We start from the raw sequence: 17273 nt of genomic DNA, 5'->3' as shown, positions 1-17273 counted from the left end.
AACCCCATGGCAGTCAGCTAACCCCTGAGCATGTGGGCAAGACTCACCAGCCAGACACCCAGGAAAGAATTCTCTGTAGTAACTCAGCATCTAACATGCCATCACAGGCCATTGGGCATGTCTACCACTAATAGTTGAAGATCAGTTAATTGCCAAAATTAAGCTATCTCATCATATCATACCTTCCAAAAACTTATCAAGCTTAGTCCTGAAGCCAGATATGTCTTTTGCCCCCACTGCTTCCCTTAGAAGGCTGTTCCAGAACTTCACTCCTCTGATGGTTAGAAACCTTCGTCTAATTTCAAGTCTAAACTTCCTGATGGCCAGTTTATATCAAATTGTTCTTGTGTCCACATTGGTACTGAGCTTAAATAATTCTTCTCCCTCCATGCTATTTATCCCACTGATATATTTATAGAGAGCAATCATATCTCCCTTCAGCCTTCTTTTGGTTAGGCTAAACAAGCCAAGCTCTTTGAGTCTCCTTTCATAAGGCATTCCTCGGATCATCCTAGTAGCCCTTCTCTGTACCTGTTTCAGTTTGAATTCATCTTTCTTAAACATGGGAGACCAGAACGCCACACAATATTCCAGATGAGGTCTCACCAGTGGCTTGTATAACGGTATTAACACCTCCTTATCTGTATTGGAAATACCTCGTCTGATGCATCCCAAGACCGCGTTAGCTTTTTTCAGGGCTATATCACATTGGTGGCTCATAGTCATCCTGTGATCATCCTGTGATCCGAGGTCCTTCTCCTCCTCTGTTACTTCCAAGTGATGTGTCCCCAGTTTATAACAAAAATTCTTGTTATTAATCCCTAAATGCATGACCTTGCACTTTTCACTATTAAATTTCATCCTATTACTATTACTCCAGTTTACAAAGTCATCCAGATCCTCCTGTATGATATCCCGGTCCTTCTCTGTATTGGCAATGCCTCCCAGCTTTGTGTCATCCGCAAATTTTATTAGTACATTCCCTCTTTTTGTGCCAAGGTCAGTAATAAAAAGATTAAATAAGATTGGTCCCAAAACAGATTCCTGAGGAACTCCACTAGTAACCTCCCTCCAGCCTGACAGTTCACCTTTGAGTGTGACCCGTTGTAGTCTCCCCTTTAACCAGTTCCTTATCCACTTTTCAATTTACATATTTATCCCCATCTTTTCCAGTTTAGCTAATAATTCCCGATGTGGAACCATATCAAATGCCTTACTGAAATCGAGGTAAATTAGATCCACTGCATTTCCTTTATCTAAAAAATCTGTTACTTTCTCAAAGAAGGAGATCAGGTTGGTTTGACACGATCTACCTTTTGTAAAACCATGTTGTATTTTGTCCCAATTACCATTGACCTCAATGTCCTTAACTACTTTCTCCTTCAAAATTTTTTCCAAGACCTTGCATACTACAGATGTCAAACTAACAGGCCTGTAGTTACCCAGATCACTTTTTTCCCGTTTCTTAAAAATAGGAATTACGTTAGCAATTCTCCAGTCATACAGTTCAACCCCTGAGTTTACAGATTCATTACAAATTTTTGCTAATGGGCTTGCAATTTCATGTGCCAGTTCCTTTAATATTCTTGGATGAAGATAATCTAGGCCCCCCGATTTAATCCCATTAAGCTGTTCAAGTTTGGCTTCTACCTCGGATGTGGTAATATCTACCTCCATTTCCTCATTCCCATTTGTCATCCTACCATTATCCCTAAACCTCTCATTAGCCTCATTAAAGACTGAGGCAAAATATTTGTTTAGATATTGGGCCATGCCTAGATTATCCTTATCCTCCACTCCATCCTCAGTGTTTAGCAGCCCCACTTCTTCTTTCTTTGTTTTCTTCTTATTTATATGGCTATAGAACCTTTTACTGTTGTTTTTAATTCCCTTTGCAAGGTCCAACTCTACATGGCTTTTGACCTTTCTCACTTTATCCCTACATGTTCTGACCTCAATAAGGTAGCTTTCCTTGCTAATCCCTCCCATTTTCCACTCCTTGTAGGCTTTCTGCTTTTTCTTAATCACCTCTCTGACATGCTTGCTCATCCAGCTTGGTCTGCAACTCCTGCCTATGAATTTTTTCTCCTTTCTTGGGATGCCGGCTTCTGATAATTTCTGCAACTTTGACTTGAAGTAATTCCAGGCCTCTTCCGCCTTTAGATCCACAAGTTTTTCAGTCCAATCTGCTTCCCTAACTAATTTCCTTAATTTTTTTTAGTTAGCCTTTTTGAAATCAAAAACCCTAGTCACAGATCTATTTTTGTTTATCCTTCCATTTAGTTTGAACTGAATTAGCTCATGATTGCTCGAACCAAGGTTGCCCCAACAACCATTTCTTCCATGAGGTCCTCACTGCTCACCAAAACCAAATCTAAAATGGCATCCCCTCTTGTCGGTTCAGCAACTACTTGGTGAAGGAATCCATCAGCTATCGCATCCAGGAAAATCTGAGCCCTATTATTATTACTAGCACTTGTCCTCCAGTCTATATCTGGGAAGTTAAAGTCTGCCATGATCACACAATTTCCATTAGTATTTACTTAATTAAAAACATTAAAGAGGTCTCTATCCATATCCAAATTGGATCCCGGCGGTCTATAGCACACCCCAAGCACTATCCCAGGGGAGGCTCTAGTAGCTTTCTTCCCCAGTGTGATTTTTGCCCAGACAGACTCTGTCTTATCCATTCCATCACTTCTTATTTCTTTGCAGTCTACCTCATCACTGATATACAATACTACTCCACCACCTTTGCCTTTATTTCTGTCTTCCCTAAACAGCACATACCCTTCAATACCAGTACTCCAGTCATGACTACTATTCCACCATGTTTCTGTTATCCCTATAATATCTGGTTTCACTTCCTGCACCAGTAGCTCTAGTTCCTCTATTTTGTTACCTATGTTCCTTGCGTTAGTGTACAAACATCTTAATTTTTGCTGTTTGGCCTCTCTCACATTCTTTACACGATTAGGCACAGACATTCTACCGCCAGTATGACCTATTAGACTGGTATGTACACTATCTTTCCTCCTTATGTCCATTCTCCTACCCATGGCTGTATCCTTTCTTACTTTGTTTTCTTCCCTCTCAATGTTAAAATCCAGCATGGAGATTACCTGGACATCTCCCAACCATCTCCCCCAGATTCCTAGTTTAAAGCTCTCTTAACCAGTTGTGCCATCCTCCATCCTAGAAGTCTATTTCCCTCCTTACTCAGGTGAAGTCCATCCCGAGAGAACACTCCTCTGTCCATGAATGCCTTCCAGTGGCCATACATCCAAAGCCCTCCTTGTAGCACCACTGCCTGAGCCATCTGTTGAGCATCATAATTTGTCAGACCTTTGTTGCCCTTCTCTAGGAACAGGCAGAATCCCACTGAAGATCACCTGAGCCTCGATTTCCTTAAGCGTTTTCCCCAGCTTAGCATAGTCACCCTTGATACGTTCCAGCAAGAATCTAGCCATATCATTTGTTCCCACATGAAGGACAATCAGTGGATTCTTTCCCGCTCCCATTAGGATCCTCTTCAGCCTCAGGTCCACATCCTGTATCTTAGCACCTGGCAGACAGCACACCCTTCTGTTCTCTGGATCAGCTCTTGTTACAGGCCTGTCTGTTCTTCTCAGTGAGGAGTCCCCAATCACGTAGACCTGCCTTTTCCTGGTGATGGTACGATTCTCCAGTCTATCCCCTGTTCCCTCTGGCTGCAAGTCCTCTTGATTCCTATTGTCCCTTGCAATCGTCTGCAACCCATCCCGTATCCTCCTGGGGCTCATATTTGCTATTTTTATCTCCACTGACTCTTGCCCTCTTCCTATAGGACTAGCTGCTCTTCTCTTCTTCCTTGCCCTCTCACCTTCAGTGACTACCTGCTGTGACCCTTCTTCATTTTCCAACTCCGCAAACCTGTTCCTGAGCTCTGTTTCTCCTTCACTAGCCCGTCTTTTCCTCTGCCTGGTTTTCTTAGTCACATGCTTCCACTGTCCACTTTCCTCACCCAGTAGTCTCCCCTCAGAGTTCTTTGGTCCTGCTTCCATCTGCAAGTCTGAGTTTTCCCCTTCAGCCTCCTTATGTCTTTGTTCCATCATCCGCTCGAACCCCTTCTAAACTCAACCAGGGTTTCCACCTGTATCTCCAATCCTTGGATCTTTTCTTCATCAGCTCTATCAGGCGGCACTTCATGCAGACAAAACTCTTTTCAGGTACCCCCTCCAGGATCATGTACATGCCACAGCTTCTACATCCAGTCATCTTCATTGTGTCTTCCACTACTTGGGTCAGTACCACTGCTGCCTCTGTATCTGTCATAGCCTTCTCACCTAAGTCCTATTAGTCCGGGAAACACAAACCAGACCAAAACACCACCACCCACAGCAAAACAAACCCCCAACAAGCACCAAAACACTGCTACACCACCACACACTCCCTTCACGAGCCTTTCGGTCCACCCAGCCTCCAAAAATTTTGATCCCTCATGAAGTCTTATTTTTAAGGACTCCAAAAGGAAATGATGGGTGAAATAGTTCATCCCCTCATTATTTGGCCCACCAATGGGACCTAATTTCTGACACTTCAGTTTTGCTTCATTAGCTTCTAATTCCATTCTCCTCTTGTTTACCAGTCCTGCTCTTAACACCTTGGTACCACCTTGATACCACCTTGGGTGGTATCAGTAGACTCTTGTTTTGACTAATTCAGGTTTTCTGTCTCCCTTTTGTACCTTTTTCCATACAGTTTTATATAACACTCTGACTTTTAATTTTGTTGCTTTGGACAACTTAAGAGTACAGGCCTCTGCCTAAGAGGCCCCACTGTAACACCCGCATTGGATAATGATCCTCCATTTGTAATTGTGTTTTGTGATGGGTCAGTTAGCCAGTTTTTAATCCATTTACTATGTGCTACATAGATTTTATATATATTTTTAATCAGAAGATCATACATGTGTAAGTCAAATGCATTACTGAAGTCTATTATGTCAACACAGTTACTTTTGTCAAACTTGTGATTTAATTTTTAAAAGGTTTCAAATTTTTTTGAGAAGACCTATTTTCTATAAAGCTATGTTGATTTGCATTAGTTTGCTGCTGTTTCTAGCTCTTTACTGATTGCATCCTATCTGAGCCTTTCCATGATTTTGCTTGAAACTGATGTCAGATTAATCTGGTCTGTAGTTACCCAGTTCATCCCATTACCCTTTTTAATTTTTGGCACAATGTTAGGTTTTTTCTGGTCCGTTAGAACTTCCCCAGTATTCCAAGATTTATTAAATAGCAACATCTGTAGTTCAGAGAGCATCTCAGCGCCTTAGCCTCTTTTGATATTTTTGGGTGCAAGTTACTGGTCCTGCATGTTTAAAAATGTTTAACAGTTGCTGTTTAGCATCCTCCCAGGTTACTGTTGGAATCAAAAGTATTTCATTATTACTGTGGGCTGTGAATATGTAAACCCCATTTCTTTTTCTTATTCATGGTGGTCAGCCACAAACACTTAAAACTGTATCTGTCATTGTTACTCCCTATGGTCCCAGTCTTGCCAGTGATTCCATATGGGCAGACCCCTGTGCTTGCATGGAGACACAGGGAAGTTAAGGTGGGTCCAAATGTGCATCGGGGTCCACCCATATGGAACAGCTTTCAGGATCAGGGCCTATTTTTGTAGTCAGAAATTCTGCTAGATATAGCAGGAATATGTGTGCAAACAAATGTTCAGTAAGAATAGCTGATTGTTTTCTCTAACTACATTTTGGATGTTTTATTAAATCCATAGAATAGTTAATCAGAGTTGATCTCTAGTGCATGGACGCCAGCATATGTTTGTAAGTGGTCTGTGTCTCTGGGCATATCTACATTGCAATGTAAGCCTGGTCTCAGACTCAGGCTCAAGCCCTAGCCCCCATTCTGTCTACACACAAATCTCTTGGACTCGGGCTCAGACCCAGTGTCCTAGGACCCCATGATGGTAGAGGGTCAAAGCCCAAGTTAAGGTTGGACCCAAGGTTCAAGCCCTATCATTTTACATTGTATGTAGCCTTCCCCCACCCCACAGACTTGGGTCCTTGGAGTCCTCCAACAGTATCCCACAATGCAATGGGATGGCTTCCTTTGTCCTTTCTCTTCCAAAAATCACCAGTTAACTCCAGGGAAATGGAAGCAGCCCCCTTGTTCCAGTACAGCAGCTTAGCGTTTAACCTTTCTATTTATTCTGACCATTGAGTTGCAAACCCACCTTAGGAGAACCTTCAGCATTTGCAATGAATGCCAACTAGAAGAAATCCAGTACACAGTGTTTTGCTTCATGGTCATGGGAGCACAGCCAGATTTTGGTTATACAGTGGATTTTAGTAAGAGTACCAGGTTTGACCATTCATACCAGCAAATAGCAAAATGCCATCAGCACTGGAAATTTAACGGACCATGACTAACGCAGAGAACAGATTCAGTGGCTCAAGACTGAGTACTTGAAAACCAGGGACCACAACTGTATCTCTGGCAACTCACCAACATCGTGCCAGTTTTATGATGAATTTGACTGGGTGCTGGGCACTGCACCAAGCATGGAGCCACCAGCAGTGTACAATGACCTGATCAGCTGGGATGGCGTCCTGCTGGCCTGAGAAGCCAGGATGGGAATCGATGGGTACAAGCAGGCACCAAATGTGGCAAATAAAAAGACTTTGCAAACGAAATGGATCCTAGAGGAGGCTTTGGTGCAGGAGCAGCTGCAGCACATCCCGGGGCTGTGCTCGAAAGAACTTTTTGATGCCCCCACCAAAGGAACAGCCAACTGCAGGACTGGTATCAGAAAATGGAAGAGGGAAAAGCTACCTAGAGGCTGGTAAGTTTCTGGCTCCATTTTTCTGTTTACTAATATAGGAACAGGAGGGGTTTCTGCTCTAAGAACCAGTGCAAAAGATATAAGCCCTGGGTAGCAGCATGTATCTGCTAATGGTGGATTGCATGCCAGCACCTTGGCATCCTCTCACTCTCCACCCACCACGTGGAATTCAAAATGGAGTCTGGGAAACACAAACAGTAAAACGAGCATGTAAAAGAGAATATTTAAGGCATGCAGTTTTGCTAGTACATTCCGGTTTGTTAGAATGAGAATCTTATATTACATTCCCCATATGTACGCTGCTTGATACCAACCCAACAGTGTAACGAGCTGCCTGAAAAGACTGAACTGTACGGGGCAGGAGGGAGGGGGAAAAGGTTCACACGTAGTCCATTTCTGTTAAATGCAGTCCAGGCTTTCTATGGGTGATGAAATCATTAGTCTCAAATATGACTGGGCTTTGAATTCAGTCCAGAAATTTGCTGTGGGGGAGGAAAGAGGGATGACAATGGAGTTCTGTGTGTTTGCATGCAGTCCTGACAGACTGTATCAGAAGCCATGGGGAGGCACTAAGCCATTTGGAAGATAATGCCGTATCCTTTTGATTCCTCAGGAATTCTGACCCAATCCCAGGTGATGATAGCTGCAGACTTTTCCTGTGGTAGGAACTCCAGATAGGTAGTCACATTTTCCAGGGCCACCTCGGTAGCTCACCAGCCCACTCCACTCGTAGATATGCTGTTCAGTTATCATACATTCAGGGATGCTGGAACAATTTTTGAGTGGGGGTGCTGATAATGGAAACCATGTCTATTACTACTTCAAGCCAGAGGGTGCGGCAGCACAGAGTCCCCTTAGTTCCAGCACCACTGCATACATTTGAATATTACAGTGACAACCACACCTGGTTTCCCACCAGCAGCTTGGAATAACACCTCTCTTTGCCAGTTGGGCACCACAAGAACTGTTATGGCCTCCAGAATGTGCAAAGCCTGAAGTGATAGGGAAGGTTTATGTAGCACAGCCACCAACCTCCCCCCAAACTCTATTTCACTGAAACCCTTTAAAAAAAAGTTTTAATTTTTAATATACCATTCTTTCAGCACTTCTTTCACTGGGATTAACCCAGCTATGTCCAGGCAGCCCTCTGCCAATATACTGAAGTTCAGTTTCAAATTTTAACATTTTCTGCCCTGGAAAGTCCAAAACAATTGTTTCTGTGCTCGTGCACTGAGACATTTGAGACAGTGACCCTCGGTGTCTTCTCCTATTGCAGGCCCCTCGACCTCTACAGGCGTCAGAACCTCCACAGCTCGCCCTCACGGCAGAGGGCTCATCGTACCTTCACAGACCATTCCAAGAGGAAGGATTTCTGGGATGAACTTGTGATTGAAGTTCTGGACAGGGCTCAACAACCAAGTCGAGTACCAAAGGCAAAGGGACTGGTGGCAAGAGGAAAGACATGCAGGAGGCAAGTGGAAAAGGCTCAGGCCGTCTTCGCAGCTTGAGGACAGGGTAGCGGCGCAGGAGCAGGCCCTCACTCTGCAGTTCCTGGAATAGGAGGGGTGATTACGGGAGGAACATAGAGCACAACAGAGAGAACTGTCTGAGCAGCTGCTGTCTCTAATGTCTACAAGAGTCCTGGCTCCTTCTGCACCTGCACCATGGCCCAAATCCTCTCTGCAGTACCCTGGCCTGCATTCCAGGAGCAGCTTGGACAACTCCATGGCTGGGTGGCCCATGAAATTGGGCCCTGTTAGCAGCTGGACAGGGCATATGTACCTCATGCTGAACCCCTGCCCATGGACGCCTCTACCTTCTTGCCCTGGCACCAAGCGCATGGCAAATGTGGAAGGAAGGAGAAGGGACAGAGGACACACAATAGTGAGGGGAGCGTGTCTTGTACATAGTTTAACTGTTTGCACTTGTTTATGCACTTTGTTCTTGTTTACTTTTAAAGCTTTTGGTGTTGATAGTGCTAATGGCACTGGAGTGCTAATGGCAGCTGGCCTGCCAGACAATGGTTGAATGTTGTACTTTTCCAATACACGTGTAAAAATAAAGGTTTTTATTTTATAAATAAATTTTATTGCCATCATGCAACACATCATAAAATGTGTATTTCAAATAGTAAAGGTAAACACATGGGCAGGGACCACTGGGAGGTTGTATGCAAAACCCATGTCTCAATACAGCTATAAATGTCAATCCATACATCAGTTATTTACATCAAGACATACCGTTCCCCTCCCCCCATTTCATAAGCAGTCATGTCATTCAAAAGCACAATGCATGGCAATCAACCCCCCTTCTCACACAAGCAATCAGTGCCCTTCCCCACCAAACAAGCACAGTCATAAAGGTACTATTCTCCATGTTCTGTTGGCTCATGCAAGTCCATAATGTGGGAACACAAAGCACTTATGATTTCGGTTGCCTGGGTGTATCCAGCTTCAGTTGTGATAGGTGCACTTTATGACCAATTCAGCAGCCTAAAGCTGTCATAGGGAAATGGCCCACCTCTGGTTTCAAAAAGATTTGTGAAGAGCACAGCAAACCACAGTAACGTGGACAGCATTGATGACACTTGGAATGCAAATAGGTCTGCAGACATCTCCAGCTGGAATTCAATCTGCCAAAAGCACATTCAACCACTCTGCTACACCTGCTCAGAGTGTAATTAAACCTTCTTTTGCCAGGGCCTCTGAGATCAGCGTATGTTTCATAAGAGAAGGCAAAGGCGGTACATGGGGTCCCCCAGAAAAACAGTTGGCCAGTAACTCTGTTTATGACAATGTCATGTGGTGGGAATAGTGTCCCAGGCTCTCTGTGAACATAGACTCCCAATTGGTGAAAACTTGGCATCATGAACTTTTCTAGTGCAGCCAACGCTGACATTCATAAATCTGCCATTGTGGTCCACGGGGGCCTGCATAATGATAGAGTAGTACTCTTTGTGGTTTATGTGCTTGTGCACCTTGAGGAGGGCAAACTGTGGGCACATGAGTCCCACCAGTGGCCCCAGTGCAGTTGGGAAACCCCATTCTCTTGAAGCCAGCAATTTACTTCAGGAATATCTTTTATGCCTGCCTCCTTGGGGTTCCCCACATGCCTGATTGCTTCCGAAACTTCCACAGTCAACTTTCCAACATCAGACCGGTTGGCAATGAACCTGTGACAGCCTGCAGTAGCCAGCTTCCAGGCAGTTATAGCAAGCTGCTTCCGGGCTGGCATGGCTGCCCACATGCGAGCATCTTTACCCTGAAGGGACAAGGCAAGCTGCTCCCAAAGCTCTAGAAATGTAGCTTTCTTCATACAAAAGCTCTGGACCCACTGCTAGTCATCCCAGGTCTACATGATGATGTGATCCCACCAGCCTGTGCTTGTGGCCCTGCTCCAAAGAGCTGGTCTATGTAGGGGGAATCAGCAGCTATACCGAGTGTCAGGAGCAGCATCAGCGTGTGCCATGTCTGTGTCTTCCTCCTCCTCCTCCTGCTCTGTTATTAGCTCTGTCAGGTGCCTTTCATGGGTGAGAAAACACTGCCAAACTGCTCACCAGTGTCTCATGGAAGCTCTGCCTGCATCCTGAAAAAGGAGCAAAAGCCCAAGCAAAAGAAGTTATTGAAATGGTGACTCCTCCATTTTGCTGGTTTCCATTGTTGGAAGCACACAGACCAAAATTGATGACTTAGCCGGATGTTATGGCAGGCCATTCAAACTTCCTATAACGTGTTGTGTGGGAGGTCAAGTTTTCCCACACTGTACCACTAACAAAGCGATATATTTCAGGAGGGCGCTAGGAAGTGTGGAATACAGTTGGTTGAACTCAGGTCTGCATACTATATTGTGGACACCAGAGCCCTGGTTTCAGACCTGGGTTAAAAAATTCTTAACTTAGGGTTGGCAGTTATTGTAGACAAGCCCTAGGTTCTCAAACCCAGGGACCGCTGACCTGGGCTTACACTGCAGTGTAGACATACCCTTTAAGACCAAGTTCCAGCTTCCAATCTACCTACTCTTTTGTAGTTCCTTATAACTTTCTCAACTCTTCCTTTAAGGGTGTTGTTTCTAACTTTGGTTTTGGAAAATTGGAGCAAAATCTCTTCATATCATTTTTGAAGTGGAAGGGGTAGAGTACAAATGCACTTTCTTTCCATAGTCCAGTTATTTTTGTGTGTGTTCACAGAACTTAAAAATGAATGGAGGAAGGAATGTGAAACTTAGTTTGTTTTATAGTTCTCACTGAGAAAGGAAAAACAATCCAACTGATGATGGTCATTTATATTTAGCATTTTTGTAGTACTTTATGTTTTCAAAGCTGTGTACAGACATTAACCAATCCCCACAACACCCCTGTGGCGGAGTGGGTAAAGAAAAATGAGTTTCTGTGTTTTCAAAGTTAGAATGTTGGCTTGTGTGTACTGGAACTCTCCAGCTGAGTTCTCAGAGAAAAGTGAAGCTAAGGGTTATTAGAACTGGCACTGCTCTTATTTGCTGCTTAAGAACTAAAGACAAATAAGCCCTTAAGGCCATATTTAGCACTGAGCTGATTTCAGTGTTAAAGATGGCTCAGAAACTGTGGCTAAGCTAAGAGCTTAGGTGCCTTAATCATTTAGGAGTAAATTGTGGATACTGAAACGCATCCCTGAGGAGGGGGTCTGCCTGTGATGAACAATATCTGTGCATCGGACATGCAAAATCTGCTCCATCATTAAAACAGAGCAGATTGTTGACCTCTTTATTTTGGCCCAGCTCTGAGGGATAGTGTAGACTGGGGAGGACCATGACTCTACTCTCTCTCTACCACTTTCTTGTCATCCTGCTTCCAATCAGGAGAACAGGGGCAAGCAGTCCCTCTACTTCCCAAATCACAGAGGGTTCAGGGACTACTTCCCAAATCAAAGGGCACTTGCAGAGTCACACAGACAGCAGATGAGGCATGACCATAAGGACTTCTGACAATCTGGTCCTTAAACTACTTTAAACTCTTTAAGAGGTTTAGTTTAGGCCTTAACCTTTGAGTAGACTTTAGTCTTTAACTGAGCTTAACTTTGAGTTCACCCATACTTCACTCCCCTAACTGTCACTGGGTGGAGAAGAGAGCACCATTGCCACCTTTACATTTCCACTTGTGTCTGGCTGCGACACCCTTCTCCTTGCAGAGATTATGAAGAAAGAAAAGAGAACAGAATCTATTCTGCAGATGTCAACCCCCAGTATTTAAATACCTTCATCAGCATATCATGTACTTCACAAGAGAATGGGAACAAATTCCATGGCAACTGTTAAGTAAAGCCTCCGCTCAAATGCGATTGTAAGATCTGTAACTTGTATCATTAAGTTCTGCAGCCTTGTTGCAGACTTTGTAACTTCAGTGGCAAAGAGTCCTGTGGCACCTTATAGACTAACAGACGTATTGGAGCATAAGCTTGCGTGGTTGAATATCCACTTCTTCAGATGCATGTAATGGAAATTTCCAGAGGCAGGTATAAATATGCAAGCAAGAATAGGCTAGGGATAATGAGGTTAGTTCGATCAGGGAGGATGAGGCCCTCTTCTAGCAGTTGAGGTGTTAACACCAAGGGAGGAGAAACTGCTTTTGTAGTTGGCCGGGCAGTCACAGTCTTTGTTTAATCCTGAGCTGATGGTGTCAAATTTGCAAATGAATTGAAACTCAGCAGTTTCTCTTTGAAGTCTGGTCCTGAAGTTTTTTTGCTGCAGGCTGGCTACTTTTAAATCTGCTATTGTGTGTCCAGGAAGATTGAAGTGTTCTCCTCCTACAGGTTTTTGTATATTGCCATTTCTAATATCTGATTTGTGTCCATTCATCCTTTTATGTAGGGACTGTCCGATGTACATAGCAGAGGGGCATTGCTGGCACATGATGGCATATATTACATTGGTGGACGTGCAGGTGAATGAACCGGTGATGGTGTGGCTGATCTGGTTAGGTCCTGTGATGGTCGCTGGTGTAGATATGTGGGCAGAGTTGGCATCGAGGTTTGTTGCATGGATTGGTTCCTGAGTCAGAGTTACTATGGTGCGGTGTGTCGTTGCTGGTGAGAAAATGCTTCAGGTTGGCGGGTTGTCTGTGGACGAGGACTGGCCTGCCTCCCAAGGCCTGTGAAAGTGAGGGATCGTTGTCCAGGATGGGTTGTAGATCACTGATGATGCGTTGGAGAGGTTTTAGCTGAGGACTGTATGTGATGGCCAGTGGAGTTCTGTTGGTTTCTTTCTTGGGCTTGTCTCGCAGCACGAGGCTTCTGGGTACACATCTGGCTCTGTTGATCTGTTTCCTTATTTCCTCATGCGGGTATTGTAGTTTTGAGAATGCTTGGCGAAGATCTTGTAGGTGTCGGTCTCTGTCTGAGGGGTTGGAGCAAATGCGGTTGTACCTCAGCACTTGGCTGTACACAGTGGATCATGTGGTGTGTCCGGGATGGAAGCTGGAAGCATGAAGGTAGGCACAGCAGTCGGTGGGTTTTCGGTATAGGGTGGTGTTAATGTGATCGTCACTTACTTGCACTGTGGTGTCTACGAAGTGGACCTCCCGTGCTGAGGTTGATGGTGGGTTTGAAGCTGTTGAAATAGTGGTTGAATTCTTCCAGGGTTTCTTTCCCATGGGTCCAGATGATGAAGATGTCATCAATGTAACGGAGGTAGAGAAGGGGTGTGAGTGGATGAGAGCTGAGGAAGAGTTGTTCCAGGTCAGCCATAAAAATGTTGGCATATTGTGGAGCCATGCAGGTGCCCATAGTGGTGCCACTGGTCTGGAGGTGTATATTGTCACCAAATTTGAAATAATTGTGCATGAGGATAAAGCTACAGAGCTCAGCAACCAGTTGTGCTGGTTGCTTATGCTCCAATACGTCTGCTAGTCTATAAAGTGCCACAGGACTCTTTGCCACTTTTACAGATCCAGACTAACACGGCTAACCCTCTTATACTGGTAACTTCAGTTACTGTTAGCACAGCCTTTTAAGTTTTGTAATCTTTGCAAGCTCTGTAACCTTTTCAAGTTACCACTTGTATGAACTGCCAAGCTTTGTAATATCCCATCACGCAATCAGAGAAGGTGAACAAGGGATTGTGTGTGTGGAAGATAAGAGGGTGTGAACGAGAGAGTGTATGGGGGACTGGGCGGAGAGGAAGTGCAAGGAGAAAAGAGCCCGGAGACAGGAGACAGGTGTGTCTGATATAATCTGCCCTGAGAAGGCAATCACGGAGTGGCTGTAAAGATGCATGAAAGGAACAGGGACTGGGACTGCTTCTCAGTGACTGACACAGAAGAAAAACTCAGTGTACGTGACAGGAGCGCCCAGTTCCAAAATAAAAGGAAGCAGCCATGCACACAAGCTGCTGCTCCTTGACCTACTCATCAGCCCAGATCCGTGACCACAGACGGACACACCAGATCTACCACGCTTCGGCTTCTTGGCTTCCCATGCTGTCTCCAGTAACTCTCCGCCTGTGTAAGTGTGTGGGTACATGGGGGTATGAATGCGGTAAATGTGAATATGAATGCAGTGGATAAATAAGCTCCTTCCCTTTTCTGTCTGACCTAACAGCGGCATTGTAGTAAATCTAATACAAGTGTGACCCTGGGTTGGTTTTTTAGGGGAACAGAGGTAACAGCAAGAAGTGCTAAATTCTACCAAAATGCTGATTTATTCAACTACCATGAAATACCCTTGATTCCCTTCTCCCCACCCCCATACAAACATCAATATGGCTCAAAATTGAAATAGTCACTTGTGTAAAATTTGTTGATATTTTTGACTGTTATTATTGAGGTTGGGTTCTTTTGCTTTGCTCTCCAGGTTGCCAAACTCAGCTCTTGTAATGCTTTCCAGACAGACAGACACATTTTTGTTAGGGAAGGGGAGAGCTTGTAATTGACTTTCTTGGCTCACCTTCTCAGCTCTCGAGGCTGTTGAACTGTTCTCCAGGCAACCTAATCCACCAGCCTACATATCTGGGTTTCTGGTACAAGTTGGACTCCAGCTCTGGTTCCTTGACCTCTGCCGCCTGGCTCCATGGAACAGCATAGGGAATGTGCTTTATAATTGAGTCTACTCCCACTTGTGGCAAAAGTTGGAGAGCAAAAGGCAGCTACAAGTAGATTCTGGCAGAGCAGGAATACAGAAAGCTAAATGTTTGGTGGCAGGTTGCAGCAAAATAGAAAATTCCACTGCCAAAGTGCTGACTTCTGTAGCATCTTGGGAAAAAGACAGATTTTGTGGTTGCAAAATCCTGAAGTATGTGAGGCCCAAGTTGAGACGAATGGGCTGTTCACATCTTTCAGAAGCTATTGTTTCTGCCTGGCTTTGGACTCAGGAAGATACTATTACATCAGTTACACACAGTTTGCCGGTTTGAGGTTTTTCTGCAACCGGAAGGGCTGGAACAATTTTATTTAATTAAAGTAGAGAATTTGGAGAACAATTCAGTGGAAAGGGGGGGATTCTGCAGTCACAAAATTACAGAAAATATGGGGTTCTGGGGTTTAATAATATGGGGTTTATATGGGGTTTAATAAATCAACTATAATAAAAGCTCAAGTATCTTAAATAACCAGGGAAATTAAATACAAACACTAAAAATACCACGTAACCCACATTAACACAGTGTAGGTCTTTGTCCTGCTCTAGTGGCTGGTGCCCATAAAGATGTTTCTGAGGCTGCTACTGCTGCTAGTTAATGGGTCATAAGTCTTTATTTTCAAAAGTAGAGACATATGGTTTTAAATGAAGAGGTCCTGGATTCAATACCTCCAGATGTCTGTTATAAAATGTATCAGATGTAAATTGTACTTCAGATGTGGCTGAGTTAATATTGTTGTTGAAATCTTGATTTTTTGGAATTCCATTACCTTTACATGCTTGATTTCTTAACCATAGAATTATATTATGGTTAATTTTTGTGTTTGCCATGTTGAATGTGTTTTTAGAGTGTTCATAGATAAATGTGGTAAGAAGGGAAAAAAATATTGTTGTTTTGAAAGTGACGTTAATTTCTGTGGTCAGAAATATATAGTGTTTAAAGCAGAGTAAAAATAGATAGAATCTTGACTGTTTCCAATATTTAAAGATTATCCCAATCTCCTTGCAGGCCATAGAAAGACATCTTATCAGAAAGTCTAACGGAGGTCTGACATACATTGGGGAATGGAAGAATGGGCACCTTGAAAGAAAGATGGGCCACCTCACCTGTTTTGCTGGGGGAATGTTTGCACTTGGAGCAGACGGTTCCAGAGATGATAAGGCTGGACATTATTTGCAACTTGGAGCTGAGATTGCACATACATGTCATGAGTCATACGACAGAACAAGTAAGAGATATTATCAATTTAATTATTTTAGTTTAACAGAACCCTGCACAGTAGAAATACACAGGAAAGAGAGGTGGTCAGATTATTCAAGAGATTTGTCTTGAACACATGAACCTGATCTTCCTTTATGGGCTTGGCTACACTTGCGAGTTACAGCGCATTAAAGGAGTTCCAGGAGCCCTAGCTCACTCCCCGTCGTAGAGCTCTCTGACTCCGCAGCTAGAGCACTCCTGGTACTCCACCTCGGCGAGTGGACTAACGTTTTGTCCGCCCCTGGTGGAGCGCCGCGGCGCCAGTGTGAATGCCCTGATCTGTTCGTGCGTGCTGATCAGCCTCCAGAAGTGTCCCACAATGCCTGTTCTAGCCACTCTGGTCATCACTTTGAACTCTACTGCCCTTCCCTCAGGTGACCAACCGTCAGACCCGCCCTTTAAATTCTCTGGAAATTCTGAAAATCCCCTTCCTGTTTGCTCAGCCAGGCGTGGAGTGCTCTCAGCGAATCTTTCCAGGTGACCATGCCTCCACGCGCCAAGCGAGTCCCAGTATGGAGCAATGGCGAGGTGCTGGACCTCATCAGTGTTTGGGGGGAGGAAGCTGTCCAGTCCCAGCTGCGCTCCAGACATAGGAAGTATGATACCTTTGGGCAGATATCAAGGGACATGATGGAAAGGGGCCATGACCAGGATGCACTGCAGTGCAGGGTTAAAGTGAAGGAGCTGTGGAATGCCTACCACAAAGCCCGCGAGGCAAACAGCCACTCCAGTGCTGCCCCTACAACCTTTCGTTTCTACAAAGAGCTGGACGCGATACCTGGGGGCCCCATCTCCATTCCAAGTACCACCATGAACACTTCAGAGCCCAGTTCGACAAGGCAGGAGAAGGAGGAGGAGGAGCAAAGTGGGAGCAAGGGTGCTGAGGTGGAGGAAGACACCCCGGAATCCCTAGATGCATGCAGCCAGGAGCTGTTCTCAAGCCAGGAGGAAGGTAGCCAGTCATGGCGGCCGGTGCTTGGGGAAGGACAAACACCAGAGCTGGTTCCCGGTAAGCGGCTTTTATTTTGGGAAGGAAGTTATTCGGTGCGGGCTCTTGGGGCGAGGAG

The 17273-nt window shown here is 44.6% G+C and overlaps 1 protein-coding gene across 2 annotated transcripts in view; it reads left to right on the top strand.

Annotated features, from left to right (window-relative positions):
- Positions 1 to 17273, top strand: part of MAN1A2 (mannosidase alpha class 1A member 2) — a 312951-nt gene that overhangs the window by 268100 nt on the left and 27578 nt on the right. The window contains exons 10-11 of one of the 2 annotated variants that reach the window (XM_048819886.2): positions 15955 to 16174; positions 16970 to 17215. In XM_048819886.2, coding sequence (XP_048675843.2) covers positions 15955 to 16174; positions 16970 to 17215 — 466 coding nt within the window. The remainder of the gene's footprint in view (positions 1 to 15954; positions 16175 to 16969; positions 17216 to 17273) is intronic. The other variant, XM_048819895.2, reaches the window with a different exon arrangement.

This window comes from Caretta caretta, chromosome 1 (genome assembly GCF_965140235.1).
Source record: "Caretta caretta isolate rCarCar2 chromosome 1, rCarCar1.hap1, whole genome shotgun sequence".
Classification (NCBI taxonomy): Eukaryota; Metazoa; Chordata; order Testudines; family Cheloniidae; genus Caretta; species Caretta caretta.
Note: the sequence above shows the minus strand (reverse complement) of the source record. Positions and strands in the feature narration are given on the sequence as shown.